A 17,773-nucleotide genomic window follows, 5' to 3' on the forward strand; every position below is an offset into this window, starting at 1 on the left:
ATCCCTTTACCAACTTTATGTGTGGGTCTTGTAGGAGTCTAACATTACCATATAATTGATTAAATATCATAATTGTAGCTGAATTGAAATGTGAATACTAAATATTCATAATCATTTAGAACATATATACCTCGGCATCAGGGAAAATTAGCTCTGACGGCCAACCAACAAAGGATCCGACTGCATCTCGCATCAACGTTGTCTCTGAAACAACGTAGGTAATGGTAGAAGGGCGTCCGTATCGAATACGAGGTCAACCGAAACTTTCATAAATCCCACCGGGAGGGGATTATGGTGAAGTAATTCACCCGAAGTATTGTGCACTTTTCCCTTGCCAACCATGCGATAAGTTGGTGACGATAGATACAGCTGACAAGGTGAAATGCCCTAAACCAATAATAAATGTTATTGTTAACTTGTATATGTGTCAAGTAAAAAAGTGCTATTTTAATTTCATAATAACATATATAATTACCTCGGGAAATTTCGGTTGATGATTGATACTAGCTCGGTCACTAGTATCTTTTGCCTCGGAAGCGCACCTTTCCTCTCTATACCTTGCATTCTCGTTTTGCAGTTGGAGTACTTGTGCCCTTAACTCCGCCAAGGTCTCCATCACCTCTTTGTTGGTAGGATTTTTTGTTTTTGTTTTTTTATAAAATGACGACGGAGTCACACCAAAACCCTTACCCCTCACACGACCGGAATACTCAGGAACATTTAGTACTCGACTAAGTACGCTCCTGCAATCCTGGACCTCGGTTGAAGGTACGGTTTGGGATAAAGTCTCCTGAAATATTATTAGAGGAGATTAAAAATGAATTATATGTCTAACAAAATTTTCGATATAATTAAAGAAATAATGTTACATATACTTACACATTCGTCATAAACATTTTGGACCGCTTCAACGACAGCCCCATCCTTCCCAACCCGAGCAGCCTTCCATAATACGTGATCCGGAAGAGATGTTGCGTCACTTTTCTCCTCGGCTAGCTACACATTGAATTAGATTATAAGATCATCAATTATAACATATTGTGACAATGTATAAGCTCATAGTATTTGAATATACTCACAATTCTTTGTTGTAACCGTGCATAACCCATACACCCTTTTTTGTACGGATACGCGGGTTTTGATGCCCTTTTCCTATTTATGTCGCTTACTTCCTGGATAAAAAAGTTTAAGGCATATTAGAACTTAGTAACTTAACAATTGTATAATAGCATAATTAATAGACATTACATGGAATTTTTCGTTTCTTCGTTTGGCGACAAAGTTATTCCATTCATCGGCTGAAATAATCTCGGCATACTTCATTGGCCGTTCTCCTTCAACAAATTTTCCTTCCTCATCCTTGAGAAATTTGTTGCACAAAAAGGATCGAAATCCTCGGAGTCTTTTTCCGGCCAATTGAATACAATATTTTTGCCGGCTTTCATCGATGTGAAAGGATCTCTAAAAAACATACAAATGGAGTGTGTTATTATAAAGTAATATTATAACAATATATGGTTAACAAATAGTCAACAAAAAAACATATAACAATATATGGTAAGTACCTTTATCTCCGACCATATTTTTTCCTTGCCAACCTTCAAGTCCGGACTTCTCCAATTATCACATGTAATCGGAATATGTTGGCGAACAAGGAAACCAATGTAACTTGCCAACATTGAACCGTTAGGCTTAATTAGTTGGTCTTCAGCACTCCAATGTACTTCAAATTTTACACCCTTGTCTCTTGCACGAATGATTGACTTCATAACAGTCAATCCTCGTTTGATTTCTTTTTCAACATTATTACGTGATTCATTCGCGGCATTGGTATCGTCTTGGTTAGCCATTTTATCTGTAATATAGAAATGATTCAATAAGACCCAAGTAAGACAATGATTAAATACGTGAACACATTCATATACCTTCCATTTCTCTCATGTTACAACAATCTAAACTCTTTTTTTTTTATCATTATTGAATACAAACTCACACACACCTACTGCATGCAAAAGACCAATGCAAACTTATGGTATTTGGAACATGAACAAACTTGTATCCATAATCATCAAACTTCCAAAAACAAGCTCAAACACACTTCAAATATATCAGTTTTCAATCAGAAATAAAAAACTCAGTTTGCCCTAAACAACATTAATCAACATAATGCACAAAATGAAAAACTAAGTTTAGAAAATGCCATAATCAAACACATGAAGAAAGTGAACGGTAACGATGGAGAAGAGAAATACCTTAAAGGTGACGGTAACGATGGAGAAGAAAGTGAACAGTGACGGTGGAAGAGGATAACGCAGTGAACGTGAACGGTGAGGGAGGGAGAACGAACGGCGACGATGACGGTGAGGGAGGGAGAACGAACGATGAACGGTGAGGGAGTAATCGCAGTAGAGAGTAATCGCAGTTGAGAGAAAACGAAATAGCTTATAGAGAGGGAAAATAAAGAGACATGCAGTATACGTTATATTTTTAATGTTTACTAAAGGGGACCTTAGAGGGCGCTTTTTTAAAAAAAGCGCCCTCTAAAGGGGGCCTAAGAGGGCGCTTCTGAAAGCGCTCTCTAAGGCTTTCCAAAAGCGCCTTCTAAACTGGAAATGTACATGGACTTAGAGGGCGCTTTTTCAAAAGCGCCCTCTAAGGGTAACCTTAGAGGGCGCTTTCACAAAAGCGCCCTCTATTGTTGTCCCTCCATTTTTTTTTTGGCTTCACTTTAGAGGGCGCTTTGTTACAAAAGCGCCCTCTAAAGGGGGTCTAAGAGGGCGCTTCTAAAAGCGCTCTCTAAGGCTTTCCAAAAGCGCCTTATAAACTGGAAATGTACATGGACATAGAGAGCGCTTTTTTAGAAGCGCCCTCTAAGGTTACCCTTAGAGGGCGCTTTCAATAAAGCGTCCTCTATTGGTGTCCCTTCATTTCCTCATTATTTTTTCGCTTCACTTTAGAGGGCGCTTTGTTACAAAAGCGCCCTCTAAAGTGCGCTGTCTATTCAAGTTGTTCGCTCCTTATTTTTTCTCTTCACTTTAGAGTGCGCTTTTGTAATAAAGCGCCCTCTAAGGTGCGCTGTCTATTCCAGTTTTTAGCGTAGTGTCTTGTGGCAAAGCCTTTCACCGACTTGTTGGTGTGTTATGCAACTTCGTAAATGATGCTCTATATGGCGGCGGCTCCGACAAGTGTGGCAGCTCCTTGGGTTTATCTAATGGGTTTCTTCAGTGATAATAGTTTATCCACAGTCCCAGGTTGGCGATTTTGGTGTAGGATTGGTACCCTGAGCTTTTGATTCTCTAATTGTTTTCAGATCTATTGAGATCTGCAAGTTTCAAGATTTAAGGTTAGACTTCTCTTAATATATGTTTCACTCATCGTGATTGATATCAGATTGATTTGATATCGATAACATTATGTTTGATCGTTGTTGGACAGTTTGACTCGAAGGAGCCGTCTTGCTTGTTGGTTTTGATTCTAGAGGTTGTTGATTCGTGAATTAGTTAGTGTTGGCGATTGGTTCATTCGTCGTCTCGAAAAGTGAAGACTCACACAATACTCTCAATTTTTGCTATTTAATTTCGGTCCCATACGAGGGTTCTCTGGATAGTGTTGATCACGTGTGTTTGCTTTAGTTTAATTTAAACCACTTTTCTTGTATTTTGTGGTTTGACGGAGTTTGGTCTATGTCCCCAGTATTTTCTACTTCCTTAATTTTTCTTATCTTTATATTTGTCTTATTAAAAAAATATTTAAAATTGTAAATAATAGTGTATATTTATTTCAAATAATACTCATTTTAAACTTCTCTTTTTTATGTGAAATTTCAAATTCATAAAGTAGTTATTACAAATTCAAAATCATATTCAAATAAATTTAAATAAATTATAAGATTAATTTAAATGAAATGAAAATTTAAATAGATATATTCATGTATATTTATTTGAAATAATATTCTTGAATATATTTATATACTTAACCCATGAATATATTTATTTAAACATTCTTTTTATTTAAAATAATATTACATATTTATTTCTAATGAATATTTATTTGAGATTTATTTTAATTTTATAATAAATATATGTAATATTATTTTCAAAATTAAATAGTAAAATTTAAAATAATATCATTTGAAATAGGTAATAAATATATTACATATTTAAATTATATATATATATATATATATATATATTATTATATATATATATATTATATATATATATATATATATATATATATAATATATATATATATATATATATATATATATATATATATATATAAACAATATTATGTATTTAAATAATATTATATATAATATTATGTATGAAGTTTGTTAATCATACAATTTTATATTGGTACCCCATAATTTAAAATAAAAAATAAAAATAAAAAATAAAAATATATATATATATATATATATATATATATATATATATATATAATCTATATATATATATATATATATATATATATATATATATATATAATATTTTATTATTTACCATATTAATGAACAATAAAATACGGTGTAGTGTAAATTTTTTATATAAAAATATTATTTCTTATAAAAAATACTCTCATGTAACATGAGAAATAGAAAAATTCATTATACATTTTGTACGTTATTCATTTAACGTAAATAATATTTACTTAAAATTTAAATTTTGTGGTTGCTAATTTTCTCTGTTTTCAATTTTTCTCTCTATGAACTCTCGCTAAAAATTGTTGTTCTTTTCCCACCCTCATATTTAAAATTTGTCTTTTTTATGTAGCTTTTGTTTCCATCCGATTTAGAGTGTTCTCGACACTGCGCTCGTGACATCTTTGTTACCGTTTTAGATTATGCCTTTTTTTGATAGCTCCTCTGATCTAATGGTTCATCAAATCTGTTATGTGGTAACCTTTTTAGACGATTCTTCTGTTCCAGTTATTCGAGTGACGCCTATGTTCGAGTGACTGGTAACTTCTAGTGGCAAAGCCTTTCACCGACTTGTTGGTGTGTTATGCAACTTCGTAAACGATGCTCTCTATGGTGGCGGCTCCGACGAGTGTGGTAGCTCCTTGGGTTTATCTAATGGATTTCTTAAATGATAATAGTTTATCCATAGTCTCAGGTTTGCGTTTTTAGTGTAGGATTGGTACCCTGAGCTTTTGATTCTCTAATTGTTTTCATAATTGTTTTCAGATCTGTTGAGATCTGCAAGTTTCAAGATTTAAGGTTAGATTTCTCTTGATTTGATATCGATAAATATGTAATATTATTTTAAATAAAAGGAATGTTTAAATAAATATATTCATGGGTTAAATATATAAATATATTCAAGAATATTATTTCAAATAAATATACATGAATATATCTATTTAAATTTTGAAACATATACTAAGAGAAGTCTAACCTTAAATCTTGAAACTTGCAGATCTCAACAGATCTGAAAACAATTAGAGAATCAAAAGCTCAGGGTACCAATCCTACACCAAAAACGCAAACATGGGACTGTGGATAAACTATTATCATTGAAGAAACCCATTAGATAAACCCAAGGAGCTGCCACACTCGTCGGAGCCGCCACCATAAAGAGCATCGTTTACGAAGTTGCATAACACACCAACAAATCGGTGAAAGGCTTTGCCACCAGAAGTTACCAGTCACCCGAACATAGGCGTCACTCGAATCACTGAAACAGAAGAATTGTCTAAAAAGGTTACCACAGAAGCTACTTAAAAAAAGATAAATTTTAAATATGAGGGTGGGAAAGGAGCGACAATTTTTAAAGAGTTCAGAGAGAGAAATTGAAAAGAGAGAAATTGAAAAGAGAGAAAATTAGCAACCACAAAATTTAAATTTTAAATAAATATTATTTACGTTAAATGAATAACGTTCAAAATATATAATGAATTTTTCTATTTCTCATGTTACACGAGAGTATTTTTTATAAGAAATAATATTTTTATATAAAAAATTTACATTACCCCGTATTTTATTGTTCATTAATATGGTGAATAATATATATATATATATATATATATATATATATATATATATATATATATAATATATATATATATATATATATATATATATATATATATATATAGTCTTTTTATTTTTATTTTAGATTATGGGGTATCGATATAAAATTATATGGTTAATCAACTTCATAATTTTATTAACCAATTTTTTTATATTTTATTAATTAATTTTGTTTTTTCTACAAAAGCTTATTTTTAATATTATTAATCAACTTTTGACATTTTATTAATCAACTTTCATTTATGTTCATGCCCATGACATTATTCATAATGATTATTCACATTACTATTCATCATATTTGTGATATGTGAATACGGTATAAATGTAAGGAAAATTTGTGATATGTGAATACGGTATAAATATAAGGAAATGTATATGAATATGATAGCTGTATTTTTATTTCAATGTCAATGGATTCTAACTCTACTTTGAGATTTTTTATTTGTATGTTTTGAACACCAACGAAGGTTTAAAATAAGTATGCAACAAGAATATTTTTCAGAAGAGTTCAATGGTAAAAGCCTTCTCTATGTCCCTAGTGTCCTTGGGTCCAAAGCCACTTTGGACAAATTTTTATTTTTGTATATGTATCAAATTTTGAATAGTCTTGATTTTTTTTTATTTTATATGTTTTAAATTTTGAATATTTATTTTAAAATTGAAATGAAAAAATAAAAGTCAACTAACATTTAAGAAAATGGAAAATTAAAAATATATTTAAAAATATTATGTTTTGGAAAATATTAATTATAAGTAATTAGTTGAATATGTATAATTTTTCTAAGCACAAAATATATATTGTGTTAGTTTTTTTTAATAGAGATAGAATCAATATGCGGTTTTCAAATTCATTGGTCAGATCCAATAACTTAGTTTCCTGATTGAATAAATTATCGAATTGAATTTTAAAATATCACTAAAAACTATAAAAGAGAATTTGAATATGCTTATAAAATACAAAAAAGAACATAAGATGAAATTTGGCAATTGTAGGAGGGAAGATAACAATTTTAATTTTTTATCTAATTTTTTAGGATTTTTTTATTAATTAAAATGATATAAATATAAATATTTTATTTTTAAAATCGTCTCAAAAAGAGTTTTTAACTCAATATGTACAAAGTAAGCTCTTATTATTAAGCTAGAAATAAAATTATGTTAGAAAAAAAGTTGATGATAAGTCTAGAAAAAAGAGCTTAAAATTTTTGTAAAAAAAATTAGAAAAATTAAGTAAAAATGTAATGGTTAATACATCAGATTGAGTATAATTGAACTCTACAAAATCGACTTTTATGGTGAGGATTATCTCCACTTACAAGAACATGTTTAAGTCACATATTCCCCGATGTGAGATTTTTAATACACCCCTTCATGCTTAGAAATGGACATCTAAAGCGTGAAAATAAATGATGGATGATTCAATAGCGAACACATGATAGAAAATAATTCGTCAAGTTTTAAATCAAACTCGAATACAATATTAAAGAAAATGATTGGGTCTCACTCAACCCTATACAACAGTCTTAATATAATTGTTATTAGGTCCTCTAAACCAACTCAATTAAAAGTTGGTAGCCGTTTTGGGAGATATTAGAAGCTAATATTCGAGTCAGCAATATTTAGATTATTTTGAGCCACTAGGCTTTAAAAATAATGTGATTGTTAAGGAGTTTGAACATAAATGAAAAATACAAATAAACTATAAAGTGTAATGTGTTAAAATGTAGTAAATGACATGTATAGATGAATATGTAATGGTAAGCAAGCACAACACAAACCAATTTTCCTTGTTCTTTATCTCTACATGTTATGTTATGCACGATCTCTAACTATAGCTAATGAAACCAATAACTCTAACTTAATTACAATTTGTTAACTATTAATTAGCCTTAAAGAGCTAATTATTTCCTGTAATAGTAACCAATAACCAACCACCCTTTCTATGCCACCTTTTCTATTATTCTGTTTTCACAGCGTTTTTTTCTGAGTTTTTCTCTGTGGTCTACAAACTTTCGAGACAAGAAACAAGTTTAATCTCAAGCGAAAGAAATTTAAACGTTGTTGGAATATTTTTATTCTAGCCACCCTTTTATCTTGAAATGGGTTATTGTTGCTTTTCCTTTTTTTCTTATTCATATGTGTCTTCAGAAAATTCATATTCATATTCATAGCAATTAATATTTGTTTTTGAGTCTTGTAATTTGTATGTGATATAACAATAATAATTTGATAGGAAAAAAAAGAGAAAAATTTAAAAATGGCATCATCAAAGGTTGAAATTGCTTCCTTTGATTCAACAAAAAATCCAACATGGGTTTCAAGAGTTGCTAAGAATAATAACTTAGGAAACTTGAATTTGAATAAAAGATTTCATAATGTGTTTGTAGAAAAAGATGACTCTTCTTTGCCTGCATTGGTGAGTCCCAGGCATTCGAAGATAATCGACCGGTGGGCTGCGAGACAAGCTCAAGAAGTGGTGAGGAATCTTGAAAAGAATAATGAGGATGTTGCTGATAAGGTGTTTGATCATTTTCCTTCACGGTCGTCGAGTTTTAATTCTAGGAGAGGTAGAGAAGTTTCGGTTTCGCCTCCTCTTTCCGATGGATCAGAATCGTATGAAAGTGAAAAAACATTCAACCTTGGCGCTTCTTCGCTTGTTCAGATATGGGAGAAAAGGCTCAGTCAATCGAATTGCACGAAACAGAATGTGGCGTTGATTGGAAGGACTAGCTCTGATTCGAGTAGTAATGGGATAAGTGCATTTTCTGTGGAAGATCATAGCAGGGTCTCGGAAGAAGAGGAATCCTCTGACGAGCCGTTTCAGAATTGTTCTTCGAAAGTGCATTGTAATTTGGATGCGGGTGAAAGTGATAAAACTAAGGTTGCTGATATTATAAAGAAACTATCGATTACAAATCAAATGCAAAGTGATGAGAACGATACTGAGCTAAGTAACAGCGCGACAGGTTCTCCAAGTGTTTCCACACCAAAACAATTATCCGAACGTAGATGTTTTGGTAAGATCACAAACTACCCGCGTATTAGGGGGCGCCAAGCGTTCAATGACTTAATTATGCAGTTTGAGAGTGATCGACATGGAGAGCTCAACAATCTTGCAGAGCAAGGTGCAGTTTCTAAGTTCACACAAAGAGGCCGTATTCAGGTGAAATTTGCTAGCATAATTCTAGAGTATTTCAAGCTCGTATAATCTTCACCTCACATTTTAATTGCGGGGTTGAGTTCTTTGAATTGTTTGTCTTATATTTTTTCATTGCAATTCATTTTTCTTTGAATTGTTTATGCAGTCATTACTTCGACTTAGATTATTACAGCGTGGAGTAGCAGCTTTTGATCCACCCCGCTTGAAATCGACAACACCTGAAGGGAACAAACAACAACACGGATCAGTAATTATGCAACTTAGGTGTGATAATTTCTCATCAAGTAGTACTAGCATTTTGGTGCTTTTGTACAGCACTTGAATCTAATGGTGCAAATGCATTTAGATTAACAAAAAACACACTGAGATTAATCATTTAACACTAGCCACTATTGTTTGAACTTTTAAATTACGTGGCCTAAACCTTTTAATTGAATGCAGGGAAAGATTTAACACAAGAGATGAACAAAGAACTTCATCCTTGATAGAATTGTCAAAGCCAAGGTTGATATCAAAGAATTCAGTTTCTCAAACTAGTGCATATATCAAAGAAGAAGCTCAGTTATGTTCTGGTTTTGAAACTCAAAACGATGCTCCAAAAGAAATCGTTGAGGCATCGATATCAAAGACTGATTCAAACACGAACATTGAAACAACAGATAAAGTAGAGACAAGAGAACAACAATCATATGATACTATTGAAAACAGTTGCAGCGAGATATTGGAAGAGAATGACTGTAGTGACTATAATTATGATGAAACTAGAGAAAGTTATGACTGGGCCGGTTCCATTTCTCGGCCTAGAAGCTACTGGGAGGAAATTAGACAAGAATGGTACAGAGAAATGCTTGACTTTGGTTCGCACGATGACGAGAGACGCAAGCTCCTTGAAAGGTAGTTAGATCATTGTCTTTTAATATATTTAACATTTTCCTTGTATACTCTAACATTAAGACATTGCTGCATAGTGAAATGAGCACAAGTACAATAAAGTTTTCCTTATAATATCATTTATATGAACATAAAATAAAATATGTTTGCAGAAGAACAGTTTCAACTGTCCTTTCTAGTGACTTCCGAGGAAAGATGGATAAATTGATGAATTCTCATAGGGGAACACAAACACATCTAGTCAATAATCAAATCTACGAGGAAGAACGAGAAGGAAGTATGCAAGAATTGACGGCATTTTTTCACGACCGCTTCCACGTTAGAGGTAATCTCGAAGAAAATGGAAGAGATATGACGGAGAAAGAGGTGCCGGTGGAAGAGGAAAGCGTCAATAGTGGTTCAGATCATGAACTTGGTGATTCTCAATCCTCATCATCTGTAAATTCACCATCCTCAGCATCATGGAGTTATGGAGACACTGATGGTGGAGATGATTCTGATAGAGTCGTATTTGTATCCTCGCCATTGCCTTCACAATCTCAATCTTTCTATCAAGATAATAGGCAATACTGTCCATCGACAAACCATCAATCAATTGTGAGTTTTTATTAGTCCATACAAATACACCATTTTTTCACCTTTAGTCCTTGTTGTTTTTAGTGATTGCAGATATACCATTTTTTCTTTTGATATTTTATCTTAGTCCACACAAACTTTGTTGATGTTGAAATTGCTCCAAATAAGGACTAAAATGACACATTACTCCAATGACTTATAGGACATGGAATTCATATACGATATGCGAGGGCAAATGGAACAACTTTTTCGCGAGATGTCTGAGTTAAGGAAAACACTAAAATATTGCACAGACATGAATATGCAATTACAACAATCCCAGAAACAAGAAGTTCACAAGGGTATGTGATTATTTCTGTTTAAAAACAGTGTTGATATATGACAAACTTTATCTCACTTTATATCCTTTACTTCTTTACAACAATAACATTTATATGTGTGAAACTTACCTTGCTTGCTCTCTTATGTACCTCTCAATTTGTATACATGATTTCAGTAAGAGAGAAGAAATTCACTAACAAGACATCAAAGAAAGGCAAATGCTGCATTTGCAATGAGAATAAAGTAAATGCAGTTTTATACAGGTATTAATTTATATGCTTTTAATAACTTTGTTAAATATATTTATTTCCACATGTATAACACTCATAATGTATCTACATTTCTTACAGATGTGGGCACATGTGTGCATGTTTCAAATGTGCAAGTGAGTTGCAATGGAAAAGTGGAAAATGTCCAATATGCCAAGTTGAAATAATAGATGTTGTTCAAGTATATACTAACACATAATTTTCATATAGAGGATTAAGTCCTCAAATTTGGTAAATTGAAAAGAAGTCAATTTATGATTTTCTATTAAACTATAGTCCTTTTAATTGAGAGAGTATGTTAACTTCTTGTTCCACTATCTCTCCAACTTATCCTTACTTCTCTCTAAATTCAAATCTTGTTTTTATCCAGCCATCAACTTTTTTTTTAGTTTCAAAGATCTTTTTCTTCCTGACCAATACTTTTTAGATTCTCAGTGGATTTGAAGAAAGTTGTGTTGTGCAATATTACTAGAATGATGAAAGTATGACTTCTCCTATAACATATAACATGTATCATATGTAATTGGTGTTTTTCCAAAGGAGAAATATATGAGAATTTTGTGTACGTTGATTTTGGTTTAGAGACACTTTTCATAGAACTTGAAAATAATTTATATAGCCTGGTATCAGTTTGTAGAAATAAATTAGGCCAAACAAACATTCTTATCATGATATTAAAGTCAATCGATCGGATCATAGACCGACTATCTTTTATATCCACGCACCAAACTCAAAAAGAATGTTGGACTTGAATATTGGAAAGATCACAAATCCACATTAGTTAGTCATAGAGTTTGAACATAATTTATATAAAATGTCACTCCTCACTTTACAAGTCAATTTTATAGGGAATAATTAGATCAAATTCTAATTCTATGGACTTTAAAGTTTTATAAAAATCTATGCTATTAAAATTTAGGTTTAAATGCATTTTTGGTCGGACGTTTTAAATAATTGGTCCCCGTATTACAAAATCAACTATTTTTGTCCCTTAATTTTAATTGGGTTTGGATTTGCATGACCCCCTATCCAATTTTGCTTATGCATCAATTCATTAATGGCATGACAGATACTATTTGGATTCATGTCAGCAATCCATTATATTTTAACATCCACATGGATATTTTGTTTTAGAAAATATTAAAAACTTGTTTTAAAATTAAAAAACAAATTATAAAATCAGAAATTGAAATTCATCAATGCAATTTCTTCGTTCTTCAGATTGAAAAATCCTAATCCCCTTTTGACAACCCTTAATCTCCCGATCACCTTCATCATTCAAGTGTGCGTTTTGTACAAAACGAATTTGTGAACTTGTGTTTTAGAGGTGAGGTTTGACGAAGATGAAGAACTCTGGAAGTCAAAAGGAGAGAAATAAAATGGTTAAATACTGTATAAGGTATGCATTGTTGTCCTTGTGGTCCCATTAGTTTAGTTTTGTTAAAGTATTGTTGTAATCCTTGGTGTTAGTTTATGTTTGTTTGATTCCATATTTGTCAAAAAAAATTCAGGCCATTTAAGACCAGGGCCGACCCAATTATATCGGAGGCCCCGTTCTAATTATAAAAATGGGCCCATTTTTTTTTAAAACACAATTATAATAATTAAAAAAATATATATTAAAATATTAAAAATAAATTTAATTATAATTATTTTGAGTTTTGATCAATCTTGATTTTTGTCTGTATTGAGTTTTTATCATAACATTTTCTTTTATTATTGAATTTTTTTAATAATATTTTATTTATTTTTATTAATATTTATGAAAAAAAATTGAAAATTTCAAAAATTTGGGCCCTTTAATATTTGGGGTCATGTGCTGCAGCACATGATGCACATGCAGAGGGTCAACCCTGTTTAAGACTAATAAGATTAGGTTGAGAATACATCATAGGGGGAAATTAGTTGAGACCCCTGGAAAGTGGTATGTAAAACTAGAGTTGATATGTTGATTATATGTCTTACATGGAATTAGAGGATATGATTAAGAGTGAGGGTTATGTAAATATAAAGTGCTTGTGGTATTGGAACCCTGCATATAGTTTTTATCGCGATCTTAGACCCTTGAGCAATGATCAGGATGTATTGTAATTTTCAAAAGATGTTATTGGCTATGATGTAATAGATGTGTATGTGAAGCATAATGTGGGGACTCATGCGATTATTGATGATAGTGAAGTAGATGTTGAAGATGATGTACAATGCACTGGGTTTAAAAGTGCAGATGTTGTTGAGGAAGTCATTATTGATCCTAATGGTGTTCTAAAGAAGTCACTACCGATCCTAATGGTGTTGTTGAAGAAGTCACTATTGATCTTAATGGTGTTGCTGAAGAAGTCACTATTGATCCTAATGTTGTTGTAGAAGAATTTACTACTGATGTTAACAATGAAACTGGGTAAGAAGGTATTAATGAAGATTATGTTGCAAGTGAGGGTAATTTTGAGGATGGTGAGTTTAAATTTAGTGAAGAATATGAGGAGAGTGAGATGGAATGGACTAAGGTACTTCCCCAAAAGACTTTAGGTGAGGTTTCTAGCTGGCAAAATAAGAAAGATCAGATTGAGATGGTTCATGATGAGAGTGAGGATTCAAACCATTTATATACACCTCTAGGGAGTGATGGTGAGGATGAGAGAATGAAGTACCCTACCTACAAGTCTGGTCAAGGAATGAAGTTTCAGCTAAGGATGATGTTTACTAATAAAGAAATGATAAGGGATGATGTCAAGGACTATGGCATGGAAAATCAGAAGAATGTATTCATTAAGAAGAATGATTCCGAAAGGATTATGGTTAAATGCACTCATGATTGTAAGTTCTATATGAGATTTAGCAAAAGGGTTGACAACCAGTTTTGCCAAGTTGTGACTTTAATTGAAGATCATACATGCCATGGGACTGCTGATAACAGGAGTGCAAAGACAAAGTGACTTGCCAACAAGTTTGCAAGCATACTTAGACATAGTCCTCATATGAAACCATCATGTCTCGGAGCTGAAGTTGTTGAGAGATGGGGAGTGAAACTATCACATGATCAGGCATATAGGGCCAAGAGGAAGGCAATGAAGTTAGTTCAAGGGGATTATATTGAGCAATTCACTTATTTGAGAAGTTATGGACAAGAGTTATTGAAACCAAATCCTAATAGTACTGTTGTAATACAATGTGCTAATAGTGATGACAACCATGTGTTTGAAAGAATTTATGTATGTTTAAAGGCTTGAAAGGCAGGGTTTGCAAAGACATGCATGCCTCTTATTGGGTTGGATGCATGTTTCTTAAAAGGGGATTATGGTGGACAATTAATGGCAGCAGTAGGGAGGGATGGCAATAACCAAAACTTTCCAATTTCATATGATGTAGTTGAAGCTGAAACAAAAGATTCATGGAAATGGTTTTTAGACCTTCTTCTGCATGATTTGTAAGGATACAGTCAGAGGTCATATGCATTTGTATCAAATCGGCAAAAGGTAAAGCATTTATACTTATACTTATGTATTTACTTGTTTACATATTATGCATTTACTTGTTTACATGTGATAGAGACTAGTTCCAGTTGTTCAAGGCATCAGTGCCAACATAGAATCCAGATTATGTGTAAAGCACTTATATGGAAATTGGAAGAAGAAACACTTTGGGTTGGAATTAAAGGAAGTACGGTGGGCAGCTGCTAGGGCAACAACATTTCCAACATGGGAAAGGGCAACACAGAGGATGAATGCAATAAAAGAGGGTGCATGGAAAGATATGTTAGATGTCCCTGCTTGCCATTGGAGCATATCACACTTCAGAACATATTTAAAGTGTGACTTACAAGTGAACAACATGTGTGAAGCATTCAATATGTAAATATTTGAGCATATGGAGAAGCCTATTATCACTCTATTAGGAGGCATCAAACATTACATCACCAAGAGGATGACAAGTCAGAAGGAGTTGTTGCATGGCTACACTAGATCCATATGTCCTAAAATTCAGCTGGTTATTAAGAAGAATAAGAAGCAATCACAAGGGTGGAGTCCCACATGGCATGGTGATGATGACCTATCAATATTTGGTGTCACCAATGGCATTAAAACTTATTGTGTTGATCTGAAAAAGGAAACTTGCTCATGCAGAAAGTGAAACTTGTCTGCTATACCTTGTTGTCATGTAATTGCCTGCATATGGAACATTAAGAAACAACCTGAGAATTATGTTGCTGGATGTTATAGGTATGGCTGAGTTGCATGTAAACTTGGTATGTTTTGTTTATGTATACTTGGTTTGGTTTGTTTTTGTAAACTTGGTCTGTTTTGTTTATGGACATTTGCTCTGTTTTGTTTAGGAAATCTACATTTATGGACACTTACTCAAACATTGTGTATCCAACTGATGGACCACAATTGTTGCCTATAGATGATCTGAATACAATGGCACCACCACTGATGAAGAGAGCCATAGGCAGACCAAAAAAATAGAGGAATAAGACGAATGATGAACCTAGAAATCCCCACATACTACCAAGGAGATTTTCAATTGTCACGTGTGCAAAATGTGGTGCTATGAGACATAATAAGAGGAGTTGTAAAGGCAAAAAGGCAACTGACAGGGCAATTCCAAAGGATGGTAATAAGTCAAAGAAGACTAAGAAAATGAAAGGTGGAAAGGGAACAAAAAATTCCAAAGAAAAGCAAACAAAAATTGCTCAAAGTTCACAAGCTCCTCAACCTACTCAAGAATAGTTTCATTATGACTTAAGTAGTTTATGACTTATTTTGGTTGTATTGTATGGTTGTATTTATGACTTAAGTAGTTTATGACTGTAGTTTATGGCTTAAGCAGTTTCATTTTGACTCAAGTAGTGTCTTGGGTTTTATTTTAGATGTTCAAATATTAATGTTCAAACAAGATCAATGTTAAGTATATTAGTTGTATTTTTAGTTACAAATTGCAGTCCAAATTATATGTACAATCTATGCATAGCAGTATGCATTACAAATTTCAGTTCAAATTATATCAGAGTGACAAATGAGTAATAGCGGTATGCATTATATCAGACGATATAACTAGTAATAGCAGTATACATTATATTAGAGTGAAACATTATAGATCCAACATATAACAGAGTGACAAAACTAGTAATAGCAGTATGCATTATATCTGACAACATAACAACATAAGCATTGTATCAGACAACATAAGAACATAACCAATATTTTCATTCAAATTATATTACAATCCATCTTACAATATTATATCAGACAACATAAGAACATAACCTAGAACCTAATCAACCTACAACATATTGAATCTATGTTGTCCCAACAAATGCAAACAACATAACAAACAACATCCAATTTATCTTCAACTGTTTCTTCAACATCTTCACTTTCATCTTCAATTCTTTCTCTTTTGCTTTGTAAGATTTAACCATTGCCTTCTCTTCATTTATGTTCTTTAATAATGCAAAGATTAACTCTTTTTCCCTAGGATTCATATCCTCATCCAACCAAACAAAGTGACTACATTTCTTGTAACCTTGAATTTGTAAGCATCAATGGAGATGAAGTTGAATAAATCACATCCAATACCAAAGCATTAACATTGAATCTGTAAACATCAATGGATAAACTAATACATACCTTATACATCTCACATCCATAGAAACGACGATTTGGTTAGCATATGTCCATGTCGTCATCAATGGAGCATTCATACCACACTTGCATATGTAACACCCTTCTACCCCAAACGACATATTTAAATATATTATCAGAGTACAACATGTAGAAGAGTTTACATTTCTTAAAACACAACACTTATCGCATCACAACATAAATCATATTATTTATTTTATTTAAAACTTCGCAGCGGACAACAACATAAATATTATAAAAATGTTTCAACATTATCTCAACAAATTAGTCATCATAAACAACGTAAATAATAATAATAATTTAGCTATCGAATCCCATAGTCCCCGGTGTCACATGACCAGAGCATTTGACTCGACTCTGTAGAATAACTCTACACTTATTCTTCGAACCTCAACAATAGCTACTCCACTTTATCTGCACATTGCTCATCATAGATGAACATAAACACATGCAGAAGGGGTGAGAATTACATTATTAAATAATAATATAACGACAGAAATATAAACATAAATATATTTCACATATGCCAACGCAATTCATCATAATCCATAAACTCATGAACATCAACAACACAACACATCAAATGCAATGCACGCACCCATGCATGACTCAACACGACTCGGTATACCCATTTTGTGACCAACTACAGGATCACCACTCCCAGATTCATCACCATAGAATCCGAGTTCCCCGTAAGGAACCAAGCCTCTCAACAAGCCCGGAGTCAACAACATCATTGGAACTCAGTCCGTTCATCACTAGGCATCGGCCTTTCATGAATGCATTCACACCAAGCATTCATCATAATCAACATAGCAACAACATCATCATATAGTCATGTTATCATCATCATTAACGCATTCTATCATAAGAGCATATC

At 32.5% G+C, this 17,773-nt stretch overlaps 1 protein-coding gene and 1 long non-coding RNA gene across 2 annotated transcripts; one reads left to right on the forward strand and one right to left on the reverse strand.

Moving 5' to 3' along the window:
• Positions 1-7,848: 7,848 nt before the first annotated feature.
• Positions 7,849-11,650, forward strand: LOC127103743 (uncharacterized). Its single transcript, XM_051040973.1, has 7 exons — positions 7,849-9,197; positions 9,340-9,458; positions 9,636-10,088; positions 10,238-10,682; positions 10,864-11,002; positions 11,158-11,245; positions 11,333-11,650. The coding sequence occupies exons 1-7, from the start codon at positions 8,292-8,294 to the stop codon at positions 11,448-11,450; spliced, it is 2,268 nt and encodes a 755-aa protein (XP_050896930.1). The 5' UTR covers positions 7,849-8,291; the 3' UTR covers positions 11,451-11,650.
• Positions 11,651-16,303: 4,653 nt separating this feature from the next.
• LOC127106881 (uncharacterized) lies at positions 16,304-16,977 on the reverse strand. Its single transcript, XR_007795523.1, has 2 exons — positions 16,879-16,977; positions 16,304-16,774 (listed from the first exon to the last, which is right to left on the reverse strand). It is a non-coding gene; the product is annotated as an uncharacterized LOC127106881 (long non-coding RNA).
• Between the last annotated feature and the right edge of the window lie 796 nt (positions 16,978-17,773).

This window comes from Lathyrus oleraceus, chromosome 7 (genome assembly GCF_024323335.1).
Source record: "Lathyrus oleraceus cultivar Zhongwan6 chromosome 7, CAAS_Psat_ZW6_1.0, whole genome shotgun sequence".
Lineage (NCBI taxonomy): Eukaryota > Viridiplantae > Streptophyta > Magnoliopsida > Fabales > Fabaceae > Lathyrus > Lathyrus oleraceus.